This window comes from Falco punctatus (genome assembly GCF_963210335.1).
Source record: "Falco punctatus genome assembly, chromosome: 8".
In the NCBI taxonomy this organism is placed as follows: domain Eukaryota; kingdom Metazoa; phylum Chordata; class Aves; order Falconiformes; family Falconidae; genus Falco; species Falco punctatus.
In genome coordinates, this window is record NC_137588.1 from 13,080,957 (window position 1) to 13,099,558 (window position 18,602).

Here is an 18,602-nt window from a genome sequence, read left to right on the forward strand (position 1 = left end):
AATTTTTAAAAGCCACCTTTATACAAAGTTTTGAAAAGATTTATGTTCAGATTCTGTCAATATTGATGGAGGGGGGGATGATGAACTTCAAGAAAGTCTCAGGTTTCAGCAGTGAAGTGATACTGATATTGACATATAAAAAATAAAAAGATGGTGTCATATAAGCCTTACAGCAAAGAGATGATTCTTTTTGTTTGTCCATTTCTGTGATGGGAAGAACCCATTAGTTCTCTATTGGCAGTGGCATCCTATCACAAATAAATCCACAGTTTGGATCATGATTGTATGCTGAGCTCTCTAGTAACTCTCATTGACTTGAGTGGGATCTGAGCTCTTTGGTACTGAATCTGTAGCTACTAATTCCCAAGTGCAATATAACATGATCAGATTTAGTTCACTGCCAAGTCATCTGTTTGTTTTTGTTTGCCTAAGAAGGGATGTAGCATTTGTTGACTTGCAATGCTCAATATTTTTAAGGATGTTGACAAAACCAGTGTGTTAAATTGAGGTGATAAATGAATGGTATAAGAAGTTTTTGATCGCCCACATTGGGTGAAACATGATGTATATTCTAAAGTGTATCCATTACTAGCTCTTGAGTTATTGAGAATTGGTACAATATTCTTTAGGTCCACTGTGGAAAATTCGCCTAGAAACTATACAATAATGGGTTTGAATTTGTAGTACTGCTACTGTTTCATGTGATTATGGTATTTAGTATTCTGGTCTATTTTTTTTCTATTGTGTAGAATTTTAATGTAACACAGGAAATCTAAACTTTCATGCAGTTACCTTCACCAAATATGCTGCATTAAGGTTGAATAACTTGACCGTTGGCTTTTGCAAAGTAAATAAAGATTTGATGTAGCATTTGAATCTTCAAAAAACTTCTATTACAGGTTTAGGTGGCCCTTTCTAGTCCATGAAGGAAACCTCTATTTGCTATGATACAAGTATGTTGAAAATGTAACATTCTGTTTCTTTGTAATAGATCTTTTTTTTTTTGCCTTTTTTGTTTTTGCTCGTGCGTGAAATCAGTAGAGCATTGTTTGCACAAGCAGAAAATTAACATACTAATGAGAGTACTGCATTTTGGATTTTTTAGTCGTGTAGTAAATAAACAGGAATATTTTCAGTAACTATGAACTTGTTTCAAAGGCTTTCGGTACACGTAAGGAGAGCAATATGCATTTCAAGTCACCTTATTTTTATTAAATTATAAATTTTTTTAAAAAGTGGGTATTGTGGCACAGTAATTTTGTACTGATATCAAATACATAGCTATTAAGCTATGGTTATCTTTTCAACTCATTCTTTTAATGCTAATTCAGATTTGATTGATTTTATTAGGTTGTATTTTTCTATATATGTATACAATTTCAAAATATTATGATTGGATAAACTGAAATGTATGTATTGAGTTGACTCTGATATTTAGAATTTTGGAATAAAATACCTCTTAATTAACAAGAATTCTGGATTTTTTTAATTCTTGACCTATTTTTTAACAAACATTTAATTCACCTGAAAATATTTCATAGTATATGTTTGTAATTCACAGTTATCTACTAAATACAAAAAGGTCACATATACACAACTTCCACATTCTCAGCTAAAGTGGCACACATTAACCTGCAATCAAAAAAAATTGTAATCACAAGCAAAAAAGAGGATCTAGGCACAAATTATATTCTGTCACCAGAAAACTGATTTCCTACTAAAATTTTTGTATACCAGAAGCAAGTATTTCAGATTTTTATACCTGCCACATCACTGTAAAAAACGGTGAATTCTTGTCCTTTGGTTAGGAAAATTCACAGAGGTGGTATTTCTTTTCTTGTTGTATTATTAGACTAATTTTATGTTAGTATTGCATTCTTTCTGATTAACAATCATATTCATCTTTGTGAATGGGGTGACAATAAAGGCATACGTGTTTATTTTACATTGCTAGAACACTTACTTAGAAATAAATGTTGGTGCTTGTGAACCCTTTAGAAAAACGCCACGCTGCTGGGTTCATTGGATTGCTAGTAAAGAATTTGTTAGCCTAAAGAAAATAGTAAAAAGGGACACTGAAAAGATGAAAAACTGATATTTGTGTTTTAATTAACCACTTCCAGCAGCTTCACAGTAGCTACACTGAATATGCCTAAGATACATCACAGCAGTAAGTCAAAGCATGACTCTTCCATTTGTTCAATACACACTGCAGCCAACGCAGGCCTAGTTTTTGTTAAATATGATACCTTCAGTTAGGTACGAGCACAGTGATCACTACGTCTGTCTAGCAGTTCCAAATTAATGATTATTGAGGAATTAGTGGCAACAGTTGTCTCATAACAGCAACAAGGCAACAGAGTCGTTTTTCGAATTCCCATCTTACACCATAACCACCTTAAACAAAATGATGGTCCGTGTCTTGAGGTTATTTACATAAACACAACTCCACCACCTGACCTGAATTATGCTCCTTTACATGTCTAGGTTTCTGACTGTTTGCATACATGTATGATATTTTATTGCATGCTTTTATCATTAGTGAGTTTGTAATTTAATTACTAATGCATTAATACTTTATTACATATTAGTACATTAATATATTTTAAAATTGCCAGTTCAAGTAATTTTAAGAACACAGTAAAAATTAAAGAGACTGCCTCCTTTTTTTTAACAAAAGTTTGTATGAATGTCTCAGCAATATATTTGTCTCTTACACATAAAGAATTAGGGTTAGTGCTGTCAGTGGCCTATCTTTTCACATCATATTTCACAATCAATCTGGTTTACTTCATCTTTCTGATAAACCTTCTAAAAGTTTGGTGCTGAATCATTACCTCTCCTGACAGAGACAGAGGATGTGCTAAGACTTAAGCTTGCAGGATACAAATGCACAATACAGACATTCCAAGTGTGAGAAGCAAAAAAACCAAACCAACAAACAAACAAAAACCAACAGACAGTAAAATACCACATTACTGGACTTTATAATTTCACCTGTAGACCATGTATGTGTGTTACTGTTTTTCAGAGAGTTTTGCAGAATATACCTACGTTTACATTTCTGTGTCATTCCTGTACATGCTTTTCAGTTCCTGACAAAATAGCAGATGCCATGTCGCATCCCTTCAGTGGTTGATGGTAACGGATGTAATTTGTTTGCTGAGTGGGTAAGCAACCTTTTTAAAGACTGCAGGAGTTAATGCTAGACATAATTCCTCTAGTAAATATTCAGGTAGTTGAAATAAATGACTTTCATCTCTTTTCAAAGAAAATCTGGTTAAGAAAACTTAAATCTGATTATGATTTTTTCTTTCCTGAAATGGGTGCTATTGTGTGCTCTAATCCCTTCTTAATAATCTATCTAAATGCAGTACAATTAACTTCCACATGTTATTCCCCTTTTGGAGCCATTTGCAATAAAACTTCTATCACTTATTTAACAAATTTGTTTCAGAACTTTATAAATGAATAATTGTGCATATTCACATAATCGACATTAACTTAAAGTGTTGCAGCTGCCACGTTGGTTCAACTATTCCCCCCCGAATAAACTTAATTTATAGATTATCTTTTGAAGAGCCCAAGTCTACAAAACATGGAAATTAATATGCGAACCACACTTTCTCAATACCGCATACCCATTTGTCAGGCAAGTTCCTTGCAGGAAGCGGCCTGCTGAAGGCACCAGCTGGCTTGCCCTGGACCCCTTTCTTCCACCTGAGAACACGTGATGCTGGCTGTGCAGAAGCAGCCTCTTTTTCTTTGCAGTGCCCAGAGAAAAGGTTGAAATAGGAAGCTGGCTGAGGGGCTGTTAACTGGGCAAGTAGGTACTGAACAAACGTTTTCTAAACAAAACAGAATCTCTCCATGTGAGCTGCTGGAGGAGAGTTCCACATCAAGTAAATATTTGCCTCGTTGTTGTGCTTTTTTGCTTATGTAAAAGAAGGGTCCCATCAAATGAAAGAGTTTTTTGTGGCACAGGGTTTTTTTGGTGCTGATGAAGGTGCAAGTTTCATCTGTCCAGATGTGCTGCCTTTGCTCAGGTGTAGCAGTCTGAGCTGCCCGTCAACAACTTCAGGAGTTTTCTGTGAGCCCACCCTAGGTAACGTCCATTCCAATTTTACCCAAGTTAATGCGTATCCTTAATTCTAACACACGTGTTGTTTGATATCAGGACTGTTAATGTGAATAAACATCTAAGTAAGGCAAAGGCACGCTTGTGTGTGGCATGAAAGCTTTAGGAGCTGCTACGAACACAGCAGGCTCGCCCCCGCCGCCTGCCGCTCACCAGGGCCGGAGTACGGGCGTCCGAGGCGTCTGCCCTCTAACGCGACGGGATGCTCCGGGGTTGCAAATACGCCTTGGCGCTCTCAGCAACGAGCGTGGCCGCAGCCGACTTCAACGCCGCCGGTTCGGAGGGGGCTGAAAGCCAGCGAGCGCGGCGGGTTTGATGTCCGCGCCCACCCGGCTACAGACCGCAGCGCCGGCCGGCCCCGCGCCCTCCCCTCTCGGCCCGGCTCTCCCTGCCCTCGGCCATTACCGCCAGGCGTTAACGGCGAGGCGCCTTCGGAAAGCCGTTAGCGCGCTCCGCAGGGCCGGCAGGCAGCGGGGCTTCCCGCCGGGGCGACCGCCCCCCGCTGCGGAACAGGACACTCTCAGCCCGCGCCCACCGCCCCCGGCCCGCCCCGCGGCCCCGCCCCGCGCTCAGGCCCCGCCCCCTGCACGTCCGAGGGGTGGGGCGGGCTCACGGCTGCCCGGCCGGCAGCTGCCGTGCGTGGGGGCGGCCGCTCGCCGCCGCAGTCCCGCCGCCGGAGCCGCTGGTCCCGGCCTCCCGCCCGCGCCCTCGCCCGCAATATGCCTCCGCTGCCCTCGGGCTGCTCGCCATGCCGGGGACCTGCGGGCGCCTCTCCTCCCTGCTCCTGGGGCTGGCGGCCGTGTTGCTGATGGGGCGGCCGCCTCCCGCCGCCGCAGCCGCCGCCGCCGCCACCCTCCCGCAGCAGCAGCGGGCGGCGCTGCCGGGGGGCGCCCCCGCCGCCGCGGCGGCCTCAGGTACCGATCCCCGCCCCGTTTCTCCTGCCGCCGGGTACATAGCCGCTTCCCGCCTTCCCTGCGGCCATTCCGTCGGGGCCCCCGCTACCCGGCGCGTCCCGCTCCTCCGGGGTGGGGGCTCGGCGCCCCCCTCCGCCGCCCCCCCTCCGGGCTGCTGGGGGCCGCGCCGCTGGAGGCCGGGGCCGCGTTGCCGCCGCTGGGCTGTGAAACCGGGGGGGTTGCGCTGCCGTGCGAGGGACGGAAGGGGGGGTCCACCGCTGTGCTTTGCATGAGGCAGGTAGCGGGGCCGCGGCGGCTGCTGCGGGGCGAGCGGGATCCATCTTTAATGTCCCGGGATCTGCCGGTGGGCCGGGCGGGGGGCGCTCCCGGGGCCCGGCGGACGGGCTCGGGGAAGGGCCCGGTGCGTTCCTGCCCGCTGGCAGGAGTCACCAGGGCGAGAGGTGCAATATACGTATAAAAATACATGTAATGTTCAATTATTTATTTGGATGTACATTTGCATCAATATAAAAATAAATAAAACCCCAGCTGACAACGTGTGTAAGCGTCTCAAGCCTGTCAAAAATGGGTGATGGGGCTGGTGAGCTCGTTGGTTGTTGCGTCTCCTCTGCAGAATGAGGAAACACGTCGTTTATCCAACAGCTGAGAGTATGGAAATCATGTGCTTATGTCAGTATTAGGCCGTGGTGTTACGGTCAGATTCGTGAGGTTACCCCCTTGCAGAACTGGGGCAGGTGATGAGGTGTTTGTTCTGTCACCCGGTGTAAAAAATAATGTGTCTGTTCTGAAGGCTCAGGCTCAATTGGGATAAAAACAGTGTTGTTCTTGATGTATTGCCTTTCACCAAAGAATTTCAAAATGGTTTCAAACATGAATTATTTAAGACCTTCTAGCACCAAGGCTCTGTTTGGGCATATCACTGGAGCATATGTTTCATTTTTAACATGTATGCATGTTTCTATTTCCAGTTGACTTCAAGAAGGTATAAAACGTTCTTCGTTTTAGTCATATGCTTAATATTTTGCTGAATTGAAGCCAATTTGCAAAGCTGCCAAAGTATGTATGTTAATTAAGAAATATAAGCAAAGATCTTGAGTTATGGTCTTTACTTGTAACTTCTTAAAGATGTAGAACAAGAAACTAGGTTTGGTAGACTATGAACACATTTAAATCTTCCTGATAGGCTCTTTACAATGCCTTGCTTGACTTGCTTTTTGGTTTCTTTCTTGTGTAGCTTGGTTTTTTGGGTTTTTTTCCCCCAAAACATTTAAAATATAGGGCCTTAAAGAAGGGTATTTGATAAACAGCTTGGTTCCTGGTTTTCATTTTCAGCTGATGCTTTTTCATTATTTTGTTTCTTACTGTGCTTTTAGAGGAATATACCATTAATCACCAGCAAACCCCATTTAGACGGCATTGACAGCATTTCTGACTTGTGCAGTGAATGTTTTTCTCATTAAAAATTGAGTGGCAAAAAAAAAGGGGGGGGGGCACAGTTTTTGTAATTCAGTGATCTTCTTTGGTTTCAGCTATTGATTTCTTTTCAAGAAGCTCTGTTACTTCATTGCCTTCAGCCCTGGCTGAAGTCTTTGTTGGTACCAAACAATTTGATGCTCTTGGTTTGCTGTTGTTGCTGTTGCAGACCCACGTGCCTAGTTGCTGTTGCTTTCTTTTATTTGTTTATTTTGCTTCATAGGTTTTGAGGTATGAGAGTCCTGAAAGTGTCTTGTAGTATGCAGCTTTCATGATCAATCCCAGTTTATGAATGTTAAAAATGTATTTTTTGAGCTGATCCTCAGCATTCGTTTATGTTATATTTAAATACAGTTAAAGCTTTATTTTACTGGTTGGCTGGCTTTCTAAATGATCTTGATTAATTTTTTCTTTCATAAAAAATCAAAAAAAGGCAATAGTGATGAATCTTTTTCGTAGCAGTGATTAGCTGGTCTTCATAACTTTCATTATTATGAAGAAGCTGCTAATAACCTTTGGGGTTTTGTGTGGTATTTCCTTTCAGTAAAGCATGTAAGTAATTTTTGCTATGTTGATGTTTTTGAAATTTTAAAAAGGAAGAGCCTGACTCCAGTTATGTATTTATCAGATACTAATGTCTTATTCCATGAAATTATCTTTTGATGGTTTACAGCCAAAAGGTAGGGAGGATAAACGGCTGTTGCTTTTGCAGCAGAAGACTGGCAGCAGAGTAATCCCTAAGGGGAACGCTCTGAAGAGGCCACTCCTGCAGCAGCTGCAGGTCCTGTGCTGGGAACTGCCAGGCAGGCAGCGGCTTCTGGAAGTAAGGAGGAGCCTGGCTGAATTTGGATTTATGCTGCGTGCTTGTGACCCCGGTGTTGCTGGAGCAAATGAGCCTTATCCTCCTAGAATAGGGAAGGTGCTGTGCTAAGGCTGAAGTTCACAACCTTTTCTCAGTTGATGTTCCTGTATCAATGTCCCTGTTCTGTCGAAGCTAATTATTCAGTTCTACAGATCAGTTCCCTCCTGGATTAACACAGGCTCCTGCCAGTGTAATAATTGTGCTGTCTAGAAGAGATGCTAAAGTCAGCACAGCTGTGTACAAAAGTTTCGAGTATGGACTCTACTGCTGACATGTAAATGCAGCAGTGAGAAGGTAGTTGCACATCATGACTGAATAGGTTTTCTTGCTAATCTCCTCTTTCTCCTCCCTTAAAAACAACAACAAATTTACTGCTGCCAAAAGAAATAAGTAAATTCTAAAGACAAGGCAGAGAAGACATGCACAAGAGGAACTCTGTTCAAGGAGTTACTCTGATTTGTGTTATCTAAGGGATGTAGCTATTCCAGAATTCAGGCATCACCACCCTAACCAGAGAGATCCATCTCTCTCTCCTCAGGTTTTTTTTGCCCTGAAGTGGAGAACCTGTCTTGGTTCCTTGTTATTCATAGTAACTTTTTCCATTTTCTGTGTGGCAGTTCAGAAATCTGGACTCTGGTGTGCAGAAGCAATTGAAGAGAAGTTGCTGGGAGCTTCAAATAGTCAGCGTTGAAGTCAGTGGGCTTGAGCACAGAATTCAGTAAATTATAGTCCTGGCTTTGATCCAGGCAAATCTGTTTTGGTTTTCTTTGTTCCCTTTTGTTTATCTTTATTGAGATGCATTCTTTACAGGAGATGTGAGTTGTGTTCTTTAATATTCACTGTGGTTGCGATATTTTGGATGTGGTACATTGTTATTCTCTTCATAATGCAGATACAGCGCAATAAACAGAGCAGAGACCACTAATTGAATAAGTGATACTTAACTGCATCAGTTCCATGGCAGATCTGATGTGTGCTGAATGTACAAGATTCTTCTGGAAAAAACAGCAGTTTTGTAAACAGAAGCTGTCACATTATGTATAGACAGCACATAGGATGACATATGCCATCTTAATGTTGGAAGTGTTGAAAGTTTTTTTTCCATGTTCGAGACGTTAAGTCAGACTCGAACTATGCTTTAAAATAGGTGTTATTCCTTCAAGTTTCTGTCCTATAACTACATGTTCTATGCTGTGGGTACTCTATACCTTTTGTAATCCCAGTATAAGCAAGAAGACTTGACATGGGTTTGTTATAGACCATTCCCAATTTGCTTTACATCCTAGAATTCAGAGAAGAAGAAATTTTTTTATTAGTTTTATTATTATTTTTTTTTTATGCAGGTGACTTTGCATACAATGGGAAAATTAGCTTGATTTTTATAGGGTGAAATTAAAAAGTGGTAGCAGCTAATGGTGGTCCTGAATAAAGGAGAGGAGAGAATTGGAATAGCTGTACACATTTCTGCAGTTAATTGTTGAGACTGATGAGATAAATACATGATTGCTGGCAAACCCAGAAGAATATAAGAGATTACTTTTGTACCTGTTGGAAACAAATACGCTATTTGGATGCTGCCTGTGAATTTGATCCTGTGCCCATTTGTCAATAGTGACTGCTTGCATGTGATGATGAGTTGCTATCTAATGCAAACCAGTATTCCAGACAAGAGATTTCTAGTTAAGATTTTCCTAAAAACTCTTTTGTATGTTGTCTTCCTGATCATTCAAGGAGGACATAACTTTCTCGTAGTTCCTTTTTATTTGAGATAACGCAACAGAAATATTTCTTTGACACATTGTAAGTGTGATTTACTGATTTGGTAATCTTTGTTTTCAGTGATTCTAGTTGTGAAATGTTTTTCCTACTAACTTGCATATTGGTGTGTAGGTGGTACTTGGATATTTAGAGGAACATTTGGTTTTGATATCTTGTTCTGTTAATCTGGGTTGGAATCTGAGTGATAATACATAATGATGCACCTTTTTAAAAAAAATGAAGTATCCAGTGCTGTGTGACTAGCTTGATTGTCCCTTTGTGGAACAAACTGTATGGTTTACTGTCTCTAGTCACTGGATAGGGGATTAGTATGGCAGCAAAAAATTCAGTTCTGTTCTGGAGCTGCTGTCGCAGTCAGATACAGACCCCAAGAAAATGAGTGAGGAGATAAAAGCTATATAGGAGATTCTGTAGCATTCCTATAAAGAAGGAAATACAGTAATTTTCACTGAGGGATTATGTAGGATGCAGTTTCTGCTCCAGAAGTCAGGGCTGTCTAACTAGGGACTTCTGATCAGCACTGGGGTTAATAGTTACACAACCGACAGCACAGCCTTCTTCTCTAGTAGCTAATGGAATATACTTGGTGTCGGGAAAAGGTTTATTGTTAAGTTGTCAAAGCTTACGGGTTAAATTGTAGTAACTGTTTTCTATTTGGACATGGAGGAGATGGTTTGCAGTCTTTACAATAAGACTTTTGATTTGTTTTAGGTATATCAGATGTAAACATTTGTTGGGAATCTATGTGTTTCTTATATGGAAAACCTTAATGAAACTTTGGAAAGCTGACTTCTGATTGCATGAAAAATAATTTTCATTTTGAAATAGAACTCCAAAAGTATTACATGCACACCCCAGCAAAATGGCTTAATGCAAGCAACTTCATCTATGGAAATACACTTAGAAAATGTCCTTTGGCTTGCTGTTCACTTTTCTCAGCATTCTCAGCCTCTGGGATTTGCAATAATAGTTTCTCGGCTAGGTGAGAAAGTAAAGAAAGAATGTAAGACTTAGACTTGTCCTGATTTATTGGAGCTGATGTTCTTAAGTGGCTTAGCTTTGTGTGCTGATCTAAGGCTTAGTAGTGCAACAAAATATCAGGAAGGGCATTAGGACACTGGAGAGGTGATAAAGCGTCAGCAGTTTGAGACAGAAATAAATAATGAAAAAGATATATTAACAGATAATTTCATTCATGTGTCCATGTGTTCCATGATTTAGGTCAATCAGTTGCATATACAAGAAAAAGAGGGGTTTGGGGTTTTTCACAGTAGAGCACAAATGAAAAAACAGGTACTTTTTTATTTTTTAGGATGAGAATCAGTATAAACAAAAGGGTACTGAGGAGTTCTGAAGACGTAGGCAGCTCTCCTGAGTTGAAAGCTTGCTTTTATTAAAGCTTGTAATGTATTATACAGCATCACACTCTGTGCTTCAGAAAACTTGTTTTCAAGAAACTTGTGCTGATAGTAGCTTTCATTATAAAGAACTGAGAGAGACAAGGGCAGAAATGTGTTTTAGTATTCACAGAAATGGGGCCCAGAGTTATGCGGTGAGAAAGTGGCAGGAAGCAAGGGTAATCAATAACATCAGGAAGCTACCTATTGCAAGGTGGTAGGTTTTGCAGTGCTTATTTATTTTATTAAAGTTTCACTATTTCTTGTCAATCTGTTGGCAGAGGACACAGCATCAAAGGCCAATTGATATGTAAAAACATTCACAGAATTGCTGTCAGGCTGCGAAAAAGGCATTTTCGGGATTTGGAATGCAACTGCTATCTGGGTCACTGGGGATCTATAGCTTGCTTTCTCTGTGAACTAGCTCAGTAGATGAAGTCTTTGAAGACAGACAAAGATCTGAGAAGAAAGCTTAATCAAAACAAACTTTATTTTTGTCATACCAAACTTATAAATATAGTGCAGGTTGCTTTGTTGTCTTGAAAGTTGCTTTTTTTTTTATAGACTATATTCTTCTTCAATGAATGGGGATTTAAAGCACAATGTGACAGAGCAGTTGAGTCCTCTGTATTATTCCTGGTATTCTGTTTAATTCCTTTTTCATAGATGTAGCAATCTGGTGTGCAGTAGGAGCACCCAGATCCCGTGATCAGGAATTTCCATTGCACCGTAGGGGTCAGTGTACTCTTGAATAATGCTTATGTGTTCAGTAGGGTAGAACTACCACATCTAGCTCCTCCTACCTAATCCCAGCTTGCTAGAGGTGTTCCAGTACACCTCATGTTCTCCTAAACTGCCACCTGCTGCACATCTCTACAAGAAACTGTATTCAGCAAGCTGCAAGGCAACTATTGCATTTCTTGCTTCGTGTTTCTATCACTACATGTTGTAAGGAATATATGAGGTTTGAGAGCAATTTTGATGCCAACACATGCTGGAGGGGAGGATGTGAGGGTGCCCAGCTTTACAGTTGGCAGTATGAAAGTGCATCTGCTGAAACAGCCTGTGCTGGGGACCTTAAGGTCAGAATGTATTGCCTTGTCATTTTCGGAGGGACATAGATCAGGAAGGGATGATGCTCAGACCTTCCGTATGAGAAGGCACACATATACTGTATTACGAGCAGGTTCTTGTGACTAGGAGATAAATATCAACAGGCATAGTCCAGTGTGTGTGGAGGACACACCAAAAGCACCAGTTACCTTAAGCATAGCTTCTCAGGCAGAACACAAGACTAATGTGTGGCACCAGCAGTTCTGTCAAAAAAACTTGTCTTGTACGCTATGAATTTCACAAGCAGTTGTCAGCTGTCTGTAGATGATGTGAAAACAATCTCCTCCCATCTCAGTTGGACTAGCTGCCATAACTTTCCACCTTTCTCTTCCATCTTTAACCCAGGCCCCAGGGAGGCAGCAGACTTCCCAAAGAAGTGGGTCCAGCCGGCATATTGGCTCTTCTGTTCCCTTCAGAAGGGAGCCTGCCATGACAGTGACCTGTCTTTTCTTTTACTTGATGGAGCAGTTTTGGTGCAGGACATAGGCTGACCTTACCTCGGCGACACCTCCGTGCTAGGTGAACCATCGTCCTCGTCATTGTTCAGTTCCACTTGCAGAGCCTCATAGCTTTTATGCAAGAGCACCTGGGAAGGTACATGCATGGCTCAATCCTGCTGATGTGTGTTCTTGTCTGGTGTAGCTCCCAGGAGCCATCCTGTGTGACCTGCTGGGATTGGCAGGGCTGAGGAACGATGTTCTTTCCTGTCTGTGCATGTATAAGCCCCCTAAAGCTCACCAAGTACAAACGTGAATCCTGTTGGGTTCCCATGCTATCCTTATTCTTTCCCCCTCAATTACTTGTCCTTCTCTCTCTTCCCTGAGGTTGTGATGGTGCTTCATCGTGGGGGCTCTTCTGGTTGAAAGATGTAAGTCAGACTTCAGGGCAGAGTTGTTACCCTTTACAATATGGAAATGAGACAGTTGAAGGAGGTGGATCACCGGGTCAGATCTTCCTGCTGGACTTCCCACGTGACCTTTCTCACTTCAGCATTCTGCACTTACTGCTGTTGGTGCCAGGTACCTGAGACAGTGCGGTCCTACCAGTGGAAGAGGCAAGAGGTGGCCTCTCATGGAGGTTACGTGGAAATTAATTGTGGCTGTTGATGGGTTAGAGGGTAAAAAAAATCTTGGCAGTCAACCTGATTTTCCTTGTCTTATTTTGAAAAATGTGTCTGTTTTGGTGTTGGTCTTACGTGTACAACTGACACCTATAGCAGGTTAACCTGCAAATGGTGGTGGATAGCTGTGGTGGGGAGTGGGTTTTCTGTGTTGAATATGATGCAGCAGTTACAGGTATGAGTGCAAGGCTCATATGGAATCATGTGCATTAAGAGGTCATGAAGCTGCAAAATACAGAGAATTCACAACTGCTTCATCATGTCCCTGACAGGCTGTTGTTGAAATGCATTATTGACATGACCACTGCACCCCAAAAGCACTCTAAGGTCTGCGGAGTGTCGTTCGATTAATGAGTGCTTTAGCCTGTACAACTGAGTATTTGCTTGAGCACTTTTACTAAACATGGTGTAGTTATAGTCAGATAAATTGGAGCACTGACCCATTATGATGCAGTTTTTCTTGCAGGAAAGAGCTAAATTCAGGTGGTTGTTTGTGGGTTGTTTGTTTTTTTTTTTAGTTTGTAGATGGTCAGTAGTAGTTCATCTGCCTCTTCTGAAATGTGTTCTTCTGGTTGAGATACTACTTTTATTTCTTGACTTCTTATGAATCTTTTACCTGAGCTTTTCCACTGGAGCGTGCCTGTAGCTTTCAGGTTTCATGCTGTAGGTTGTTTTATTTGCAGGTCCGAGCAACCCTTTAATTACCCTGATTTTACTTTTACAATCATCAGTGTTTCTGGTTTTATTCACTGCAGGTGTTCTTAAGTTAGGCCATGCAAGAAAAAGTATGTCTAGTGTTACTGAGTAAGGCCATGCAAGTTAAAGTACATCTTTTCACCCCATTTCCTTAATAAAGCATAAAATTTGCATCAGGTTGTGAGCTCCAAATTATCATGGGATGCTGTACTCCTACTAAAACATCCAGTCAGATTTGCTAAGTGTATTAAAATTAGCAGCTGAAATAAGCCACCATCAAGTGAAGATGATGTTTGTTCTTGGTTTTTTTTTTTTCTTTCAGTGTTTTCTGTGATTTGAAAGTAACTATGAAGATCTGGAACCATGATGGTATGTAGGCTGGAGGAGTCTCTAGTCTGACCTGCTTAAAGCAGGGTTGATACTGAATTCGGCTGTGGGAGTTCTTTGCTGTCAGGCCATGAAAGCCTCCAAGAATGGAGAACCTCTCTGGACAACCTATTCCAATGATTGTCCTCAGAGAGAAAACTATTTTCCTTGTGTCCAGTCAGATCCTTTCCTGCCCATTTGTGACTGTTGCTGTTTGTTATCCTGCTATGCATCTGCCTTCTGGGTAAACTCATTGGTTTTGGAAGGCTTGTTCGGGTCCCCCAAAGCCTTTCTTTTGCAAGGTTAAACAAGGCTTATTTCTTTGTGTGGGTCCAAAACTGAATGTGGTTTCCAGATGCAGTGTAGCGAGTGCTAAGTGGCAGGTATTAATTACTTCTCTTGCTGTTTGCTTTGCTTCTGTTGATGCAGTGTGGTGTGCTGTTAGCCTTCATCATTTCCAGGGTGCACTCCTGACATGTTTAGCTTATTGCTGGCCAGGACTCCCTGGCGTTCTCAGCAGAGCTACTGCCCTGCCAGTCAATCTCTTGTTGGTACTGGTGGAAAGGGTCATATGCATCATTTTGTATTTATCCCTGTTGAATTTCACCCGGTTCCTGTTGGTCCATATCTCTGTCTAAGTCCCTTGGAGCATATTGACTGCATCCTCAGCTCATTGGCACCTACAGACTTTGAGGGTGCGTTTTGTCCCCTCCTCAAGTCACTGACTTGGACTTGTACACAGCTATGGGGTGTGTCAGCTGCTGCTGTTTCTCTTGAAACTTTTGCATTTCGTTTTGGGTAGGCCGTTTTCCTCTAATGCATGTAAACTAGAAGAAAGTGGGATTACATCCTTTGCTGCAGACTTGGGGCTGTTTTATAAATATGATATATACAGTTGGCTCAGTCCGTTGAAATAGATACTAGTGTGTAGCATGGACTTTTGGTTATGAAATTTGTTAAGACACCAGATTTATTATAAATTATTTATTATTAATGACTTTATATAGGCAAGGCTCCCAAATGAAACTGAATGGAACACTCTCATGTAAGTTATTTTCTATGAGGTAGCAAATCTGGCTAATAATTTATCTGTGCTAATGCGAGCTAAACTAGAAAAAAGGTCAATGATGTCAAGATATTTGAAAATATAGGCTGTTTCGCTGGAATAAACAAGGAGGTGCTTGCCCTCTCCAGCTATTATAGACACTAATGAAGTTATAAAGTTTTTTTGGGTCATTGTGGAAAATGTTCCTCTTATTTGAAGGCTTTCATTAAGTGACTGAACAGGAGAAATTAGTAGTTTGATGTGCTGCATTTACCCAACATAAGTAGACTGTGTTTGGAATAATAAAAGTTGTTAATAACATGAATTATGCCTTGTGATAATTTATCACAGGAGCTTATTTCATTGTTTGTGAGAGCAAGGGAGAAAACTCACTGGGCTGAAGGAGAGATTTTTCTTTGGATTATGGACCACTGATGTTGAGAAAATCCTGTAATTAAATTGACTGGAATGGAGACCCAGCAAAACATTAGTGAGATGCTGTGTAGTTTTGGTGCAGCATTGGGCAAAAGAATCTGTCATGGCTGAATGCCTCTTAATTAGTTGTCAGGTTCCTTTTCCCCCTTTTGTCTGTTTTTGGGTTGGTTTGGGTTTTTTTACTAAGCGCAGTATAGATAACGTGTCCCTCTACAATTCTGCCTCCTGGATTTTTCAGTGTTTCATGGAACAGATTGTCTTAGAAATACTTAAGTGCATTTGCTTCCCCCCAGTCCAGTTCTCACAATGTCAGAGGTGCTGAATGAATCTGAGAATCTGGGAAGGAAAACTGTTCCATTTTCAGTCTTGGTGCCAATAAAAATATTTCCATCATCCTAGAAAGGTTTCCATGGTGCTAAGTTGTTTTCCAATTATTCCCTACAGGAATTTGGCCACTTGCTGTGAAGGGAGAACTTGTGTGTCTGTGGTGGTGGTGGTTGTGTTGGAGACACGGTTGGTGGGCAGCGTGTTCATCTCTAACAGCTGTCCTTCAGCTGTGGGTCCTGGAGCACTTCATCCTGTGCTGAGCGGTAGAGAGGCAATAATGATTTGGTGGCAGTGGCCGAATCATTAATATATGCATTATTGACACTTACCTCAGTGGCATCCATGTGTGCAGAAGAGTTACATTATTGTGAGGGTAATCTTGATTAAATTGTTTTGCCTTATCCTATGATCTGATTTGACAGATCCTTCTCTTTTTTTTTAAACTCTTTTTACGGCATCTGTGGAATTTTATTTAATTAGAACTAGTAGGAATCTGCAGTCATTTTCTTCTGCAATCATTTTTCTAAAAATCAATTGTCATTTATTGTTGTTCTATGCTTTTTGATCATTCATTTTATGAAACTCAACTTTAATAAAAATTTATGTATGAAAGAGATGGTAGATTGTTGGGTGCTTTTGTTGCTGCAGTATGGATTTCCTAACCAGTGCATTAAAAAATTCCTGTCCTGCATGTACAGGACTACAGTTAGGAAATGTTGGCCTGCAAACTTGCAATTTTATTTTTTCCATATATGTCTTTACGCACTGGCCTTCGTCCAAAGGACTAGAGGATCTTTTCCTATAAGGGAAGATAAACAGTGCTGTAACATTGCAAATAGTTTTCTTTAAGTAGTATGAAATTATGCAGCTTTGGGGGAAGAAAGGTATTTTCAGGAAAGAAGAGTGACCAGCATGTTATTGAATAATGTCACTGAATACAATAGTAGCTTTCCTTTGTGACTAGTGAGTAACGTGCGCTGACGTTTGAATTACTAGTTTGTAGGTTATATTATAACATTGTGAGTTTATGCAGGCATATATGTCTTAAGGTTAAAACCTTCAGGGCATTAAATGTCATGTTTGAAGACAGTACTGCTTTGTTTTCCTTTTGGTTTTTTTTCTACTCTGCCAAATTAAGGGAATGTTTGAACTTGCACAGATTTTATTTTCTTTTTCCAGCTAATTCCACTCACTAGCTGCCACTAAGAATAACATGAAACTAATCTGGTACCTAACCCACCGAGTTAAAAAAAATTGATTCATGCTATAGGGTTACTGGAATATTCTTACCCTGTCCAAGTATCTTGACTGTTAAAGGGTAGGTTTGACAAGTCATTAGAAATTACAAGAAATGGTCTCATTTTGTCAAGATGATGCATAATGACATATTTTTTCTGTTTACATAATGAAGGTTTGATTGTAAAGTTCATGAGTGGGAAATGCATGTTTGCTTATCACCTAATAGGTCCTTGCAGTTGCACTGGTGGGTATTTAAGATAGTATTTTAAATAGTACATTATGTGGATTTTGATGTTTTCCTTCTGTACGTTTCCACCAGTATTCTATAACAAACTGTGGATTTTGAATATTCATTTTTTCATTCCTTCAACAATGATGCAAGGTAGAATGATACGGGTAGTCATCTAAAAAATAAAAGAGCAGCATCGTAGGTTTAGTATTAGCCAGTGAGTAAATGGAGCATGAAAGAATAATCTTATAATGGCCTCTGAAATGCCCGGGCAAAGGTGTTCTATTTTGTAGGCTTCAGGAGCTCTGTTACTAGTATTTAATTGCTCATTCACGTCTTTCACTTGCAAATTTATCTTTAGTTGATATATAAGGTTTTTTAAGATTTTTGGTCTTGTAATAGTAATCATTTATCTCACTTACCTGAGATTACAGAAGATGATATTTAAAATGAATGAATTCTAGGTAAGTGAAGCTCTGCAGACTGCAGCATTTCATCTTGTCTGCTCCATCTCCCCCTTGCCCCAGGAAGGTGAATTTCTAAGCTTCCGTCTTCCATAGTAACCAAACCAGGCTGGCTGATGCAATGAAATAGCAGCAAATAAAAATGCAAAGTTGCTATGGTAATTGGAATTGTCATAGCTTTACTAGCAGGTGTAAATTTTGAATTGTATTGAAGTTCTTATTATTTATGACAATATACCAGTACAGCAAGACATGTGAATTATAATGCTGTAACAAAAAATCTGGCTTATTGTATCCTGTGAGTTCTCATGTTCTGTCTTGAGTGGTGAAACATTCTGATTTTAGTATGTGAATTGAATGAGGAAAGCATCTAATGGTGAAAAAACACAATGCAGCTACTTAGCAAATGAGTACCTTACCACAGAACATGGTGTGCGCTTAAAAATGTTTCAGTGGGTTTTTTTAATGACATGTATACCACACAGCGTTAAAGGAAAACAGGAAAAAAAATCTGATGTAAATTTCATAGCTGCTTTCATGTCTACATTTCATAGCTCTTGCTTAGGTAGCCCATTAAAGTATTTAAAAGGAAATGCTTGTTTTCTTTCTATTTTCTTTATCTAACTAGGTGCACTTGAAAGTGTTATGGGGTACGTTCCCACTGGATAGATGAGTTGTTAGCAGCTTTATGGATTAGCCTGATGACATTCTTGCGTAGTTCTTACAAACATGATCATTCCAGGAAGGTGTTTATTGATTATGCAGTAGTAATCATGAAGGACTCAGTCTATAGTGATCCATTTTATTTTATTGATTTTGCTGGACCTTAATTTCATCAATGTTTGGTTCGTGTCAACATTTGTGGAATAAATATCATGCTTACTCAGGGTTTTTTATGCATCTGGTCTGAGATCTTGGTTGGAAGTGTAACCATTTATAATAGTATTACTCAGCTGTTGGTTGTAGAAGACAGTTGTTTTGCTGTTTTTATTTATTTAAATATTT

The 18,602-nt window shown here is 40.6% G+C and overlaps 1 protein-coding gene across 2 annotated transcripts in view; it reads left to right on the forward strand.

Moving 5' to 3' along the window:
* Nucleotides 1-4,310: 4,310 nt before the first annotated feature.
* FAM171B (family with sequence similarity 171 member B) overlaps nt 4,311-18,602 on the forward strand; it is a 36,063-nt gene continuing 21,771 nt past the window's right edge. For both annotated transcript variants that reach the window (XM_080398397.1, XM_080398398.1), the window contains exon 1: nt 4,311-5,052. In XM_080398397.1, coding sequence (XP_080254523.1) covers nt 4,887-5,052 — 166 coding nt within the window. In that variant the 5' untranslated portion in view covers nt 4,311-4,886. The remainder of the gene's footprint in view (nt 5,053-18,602) is intronic.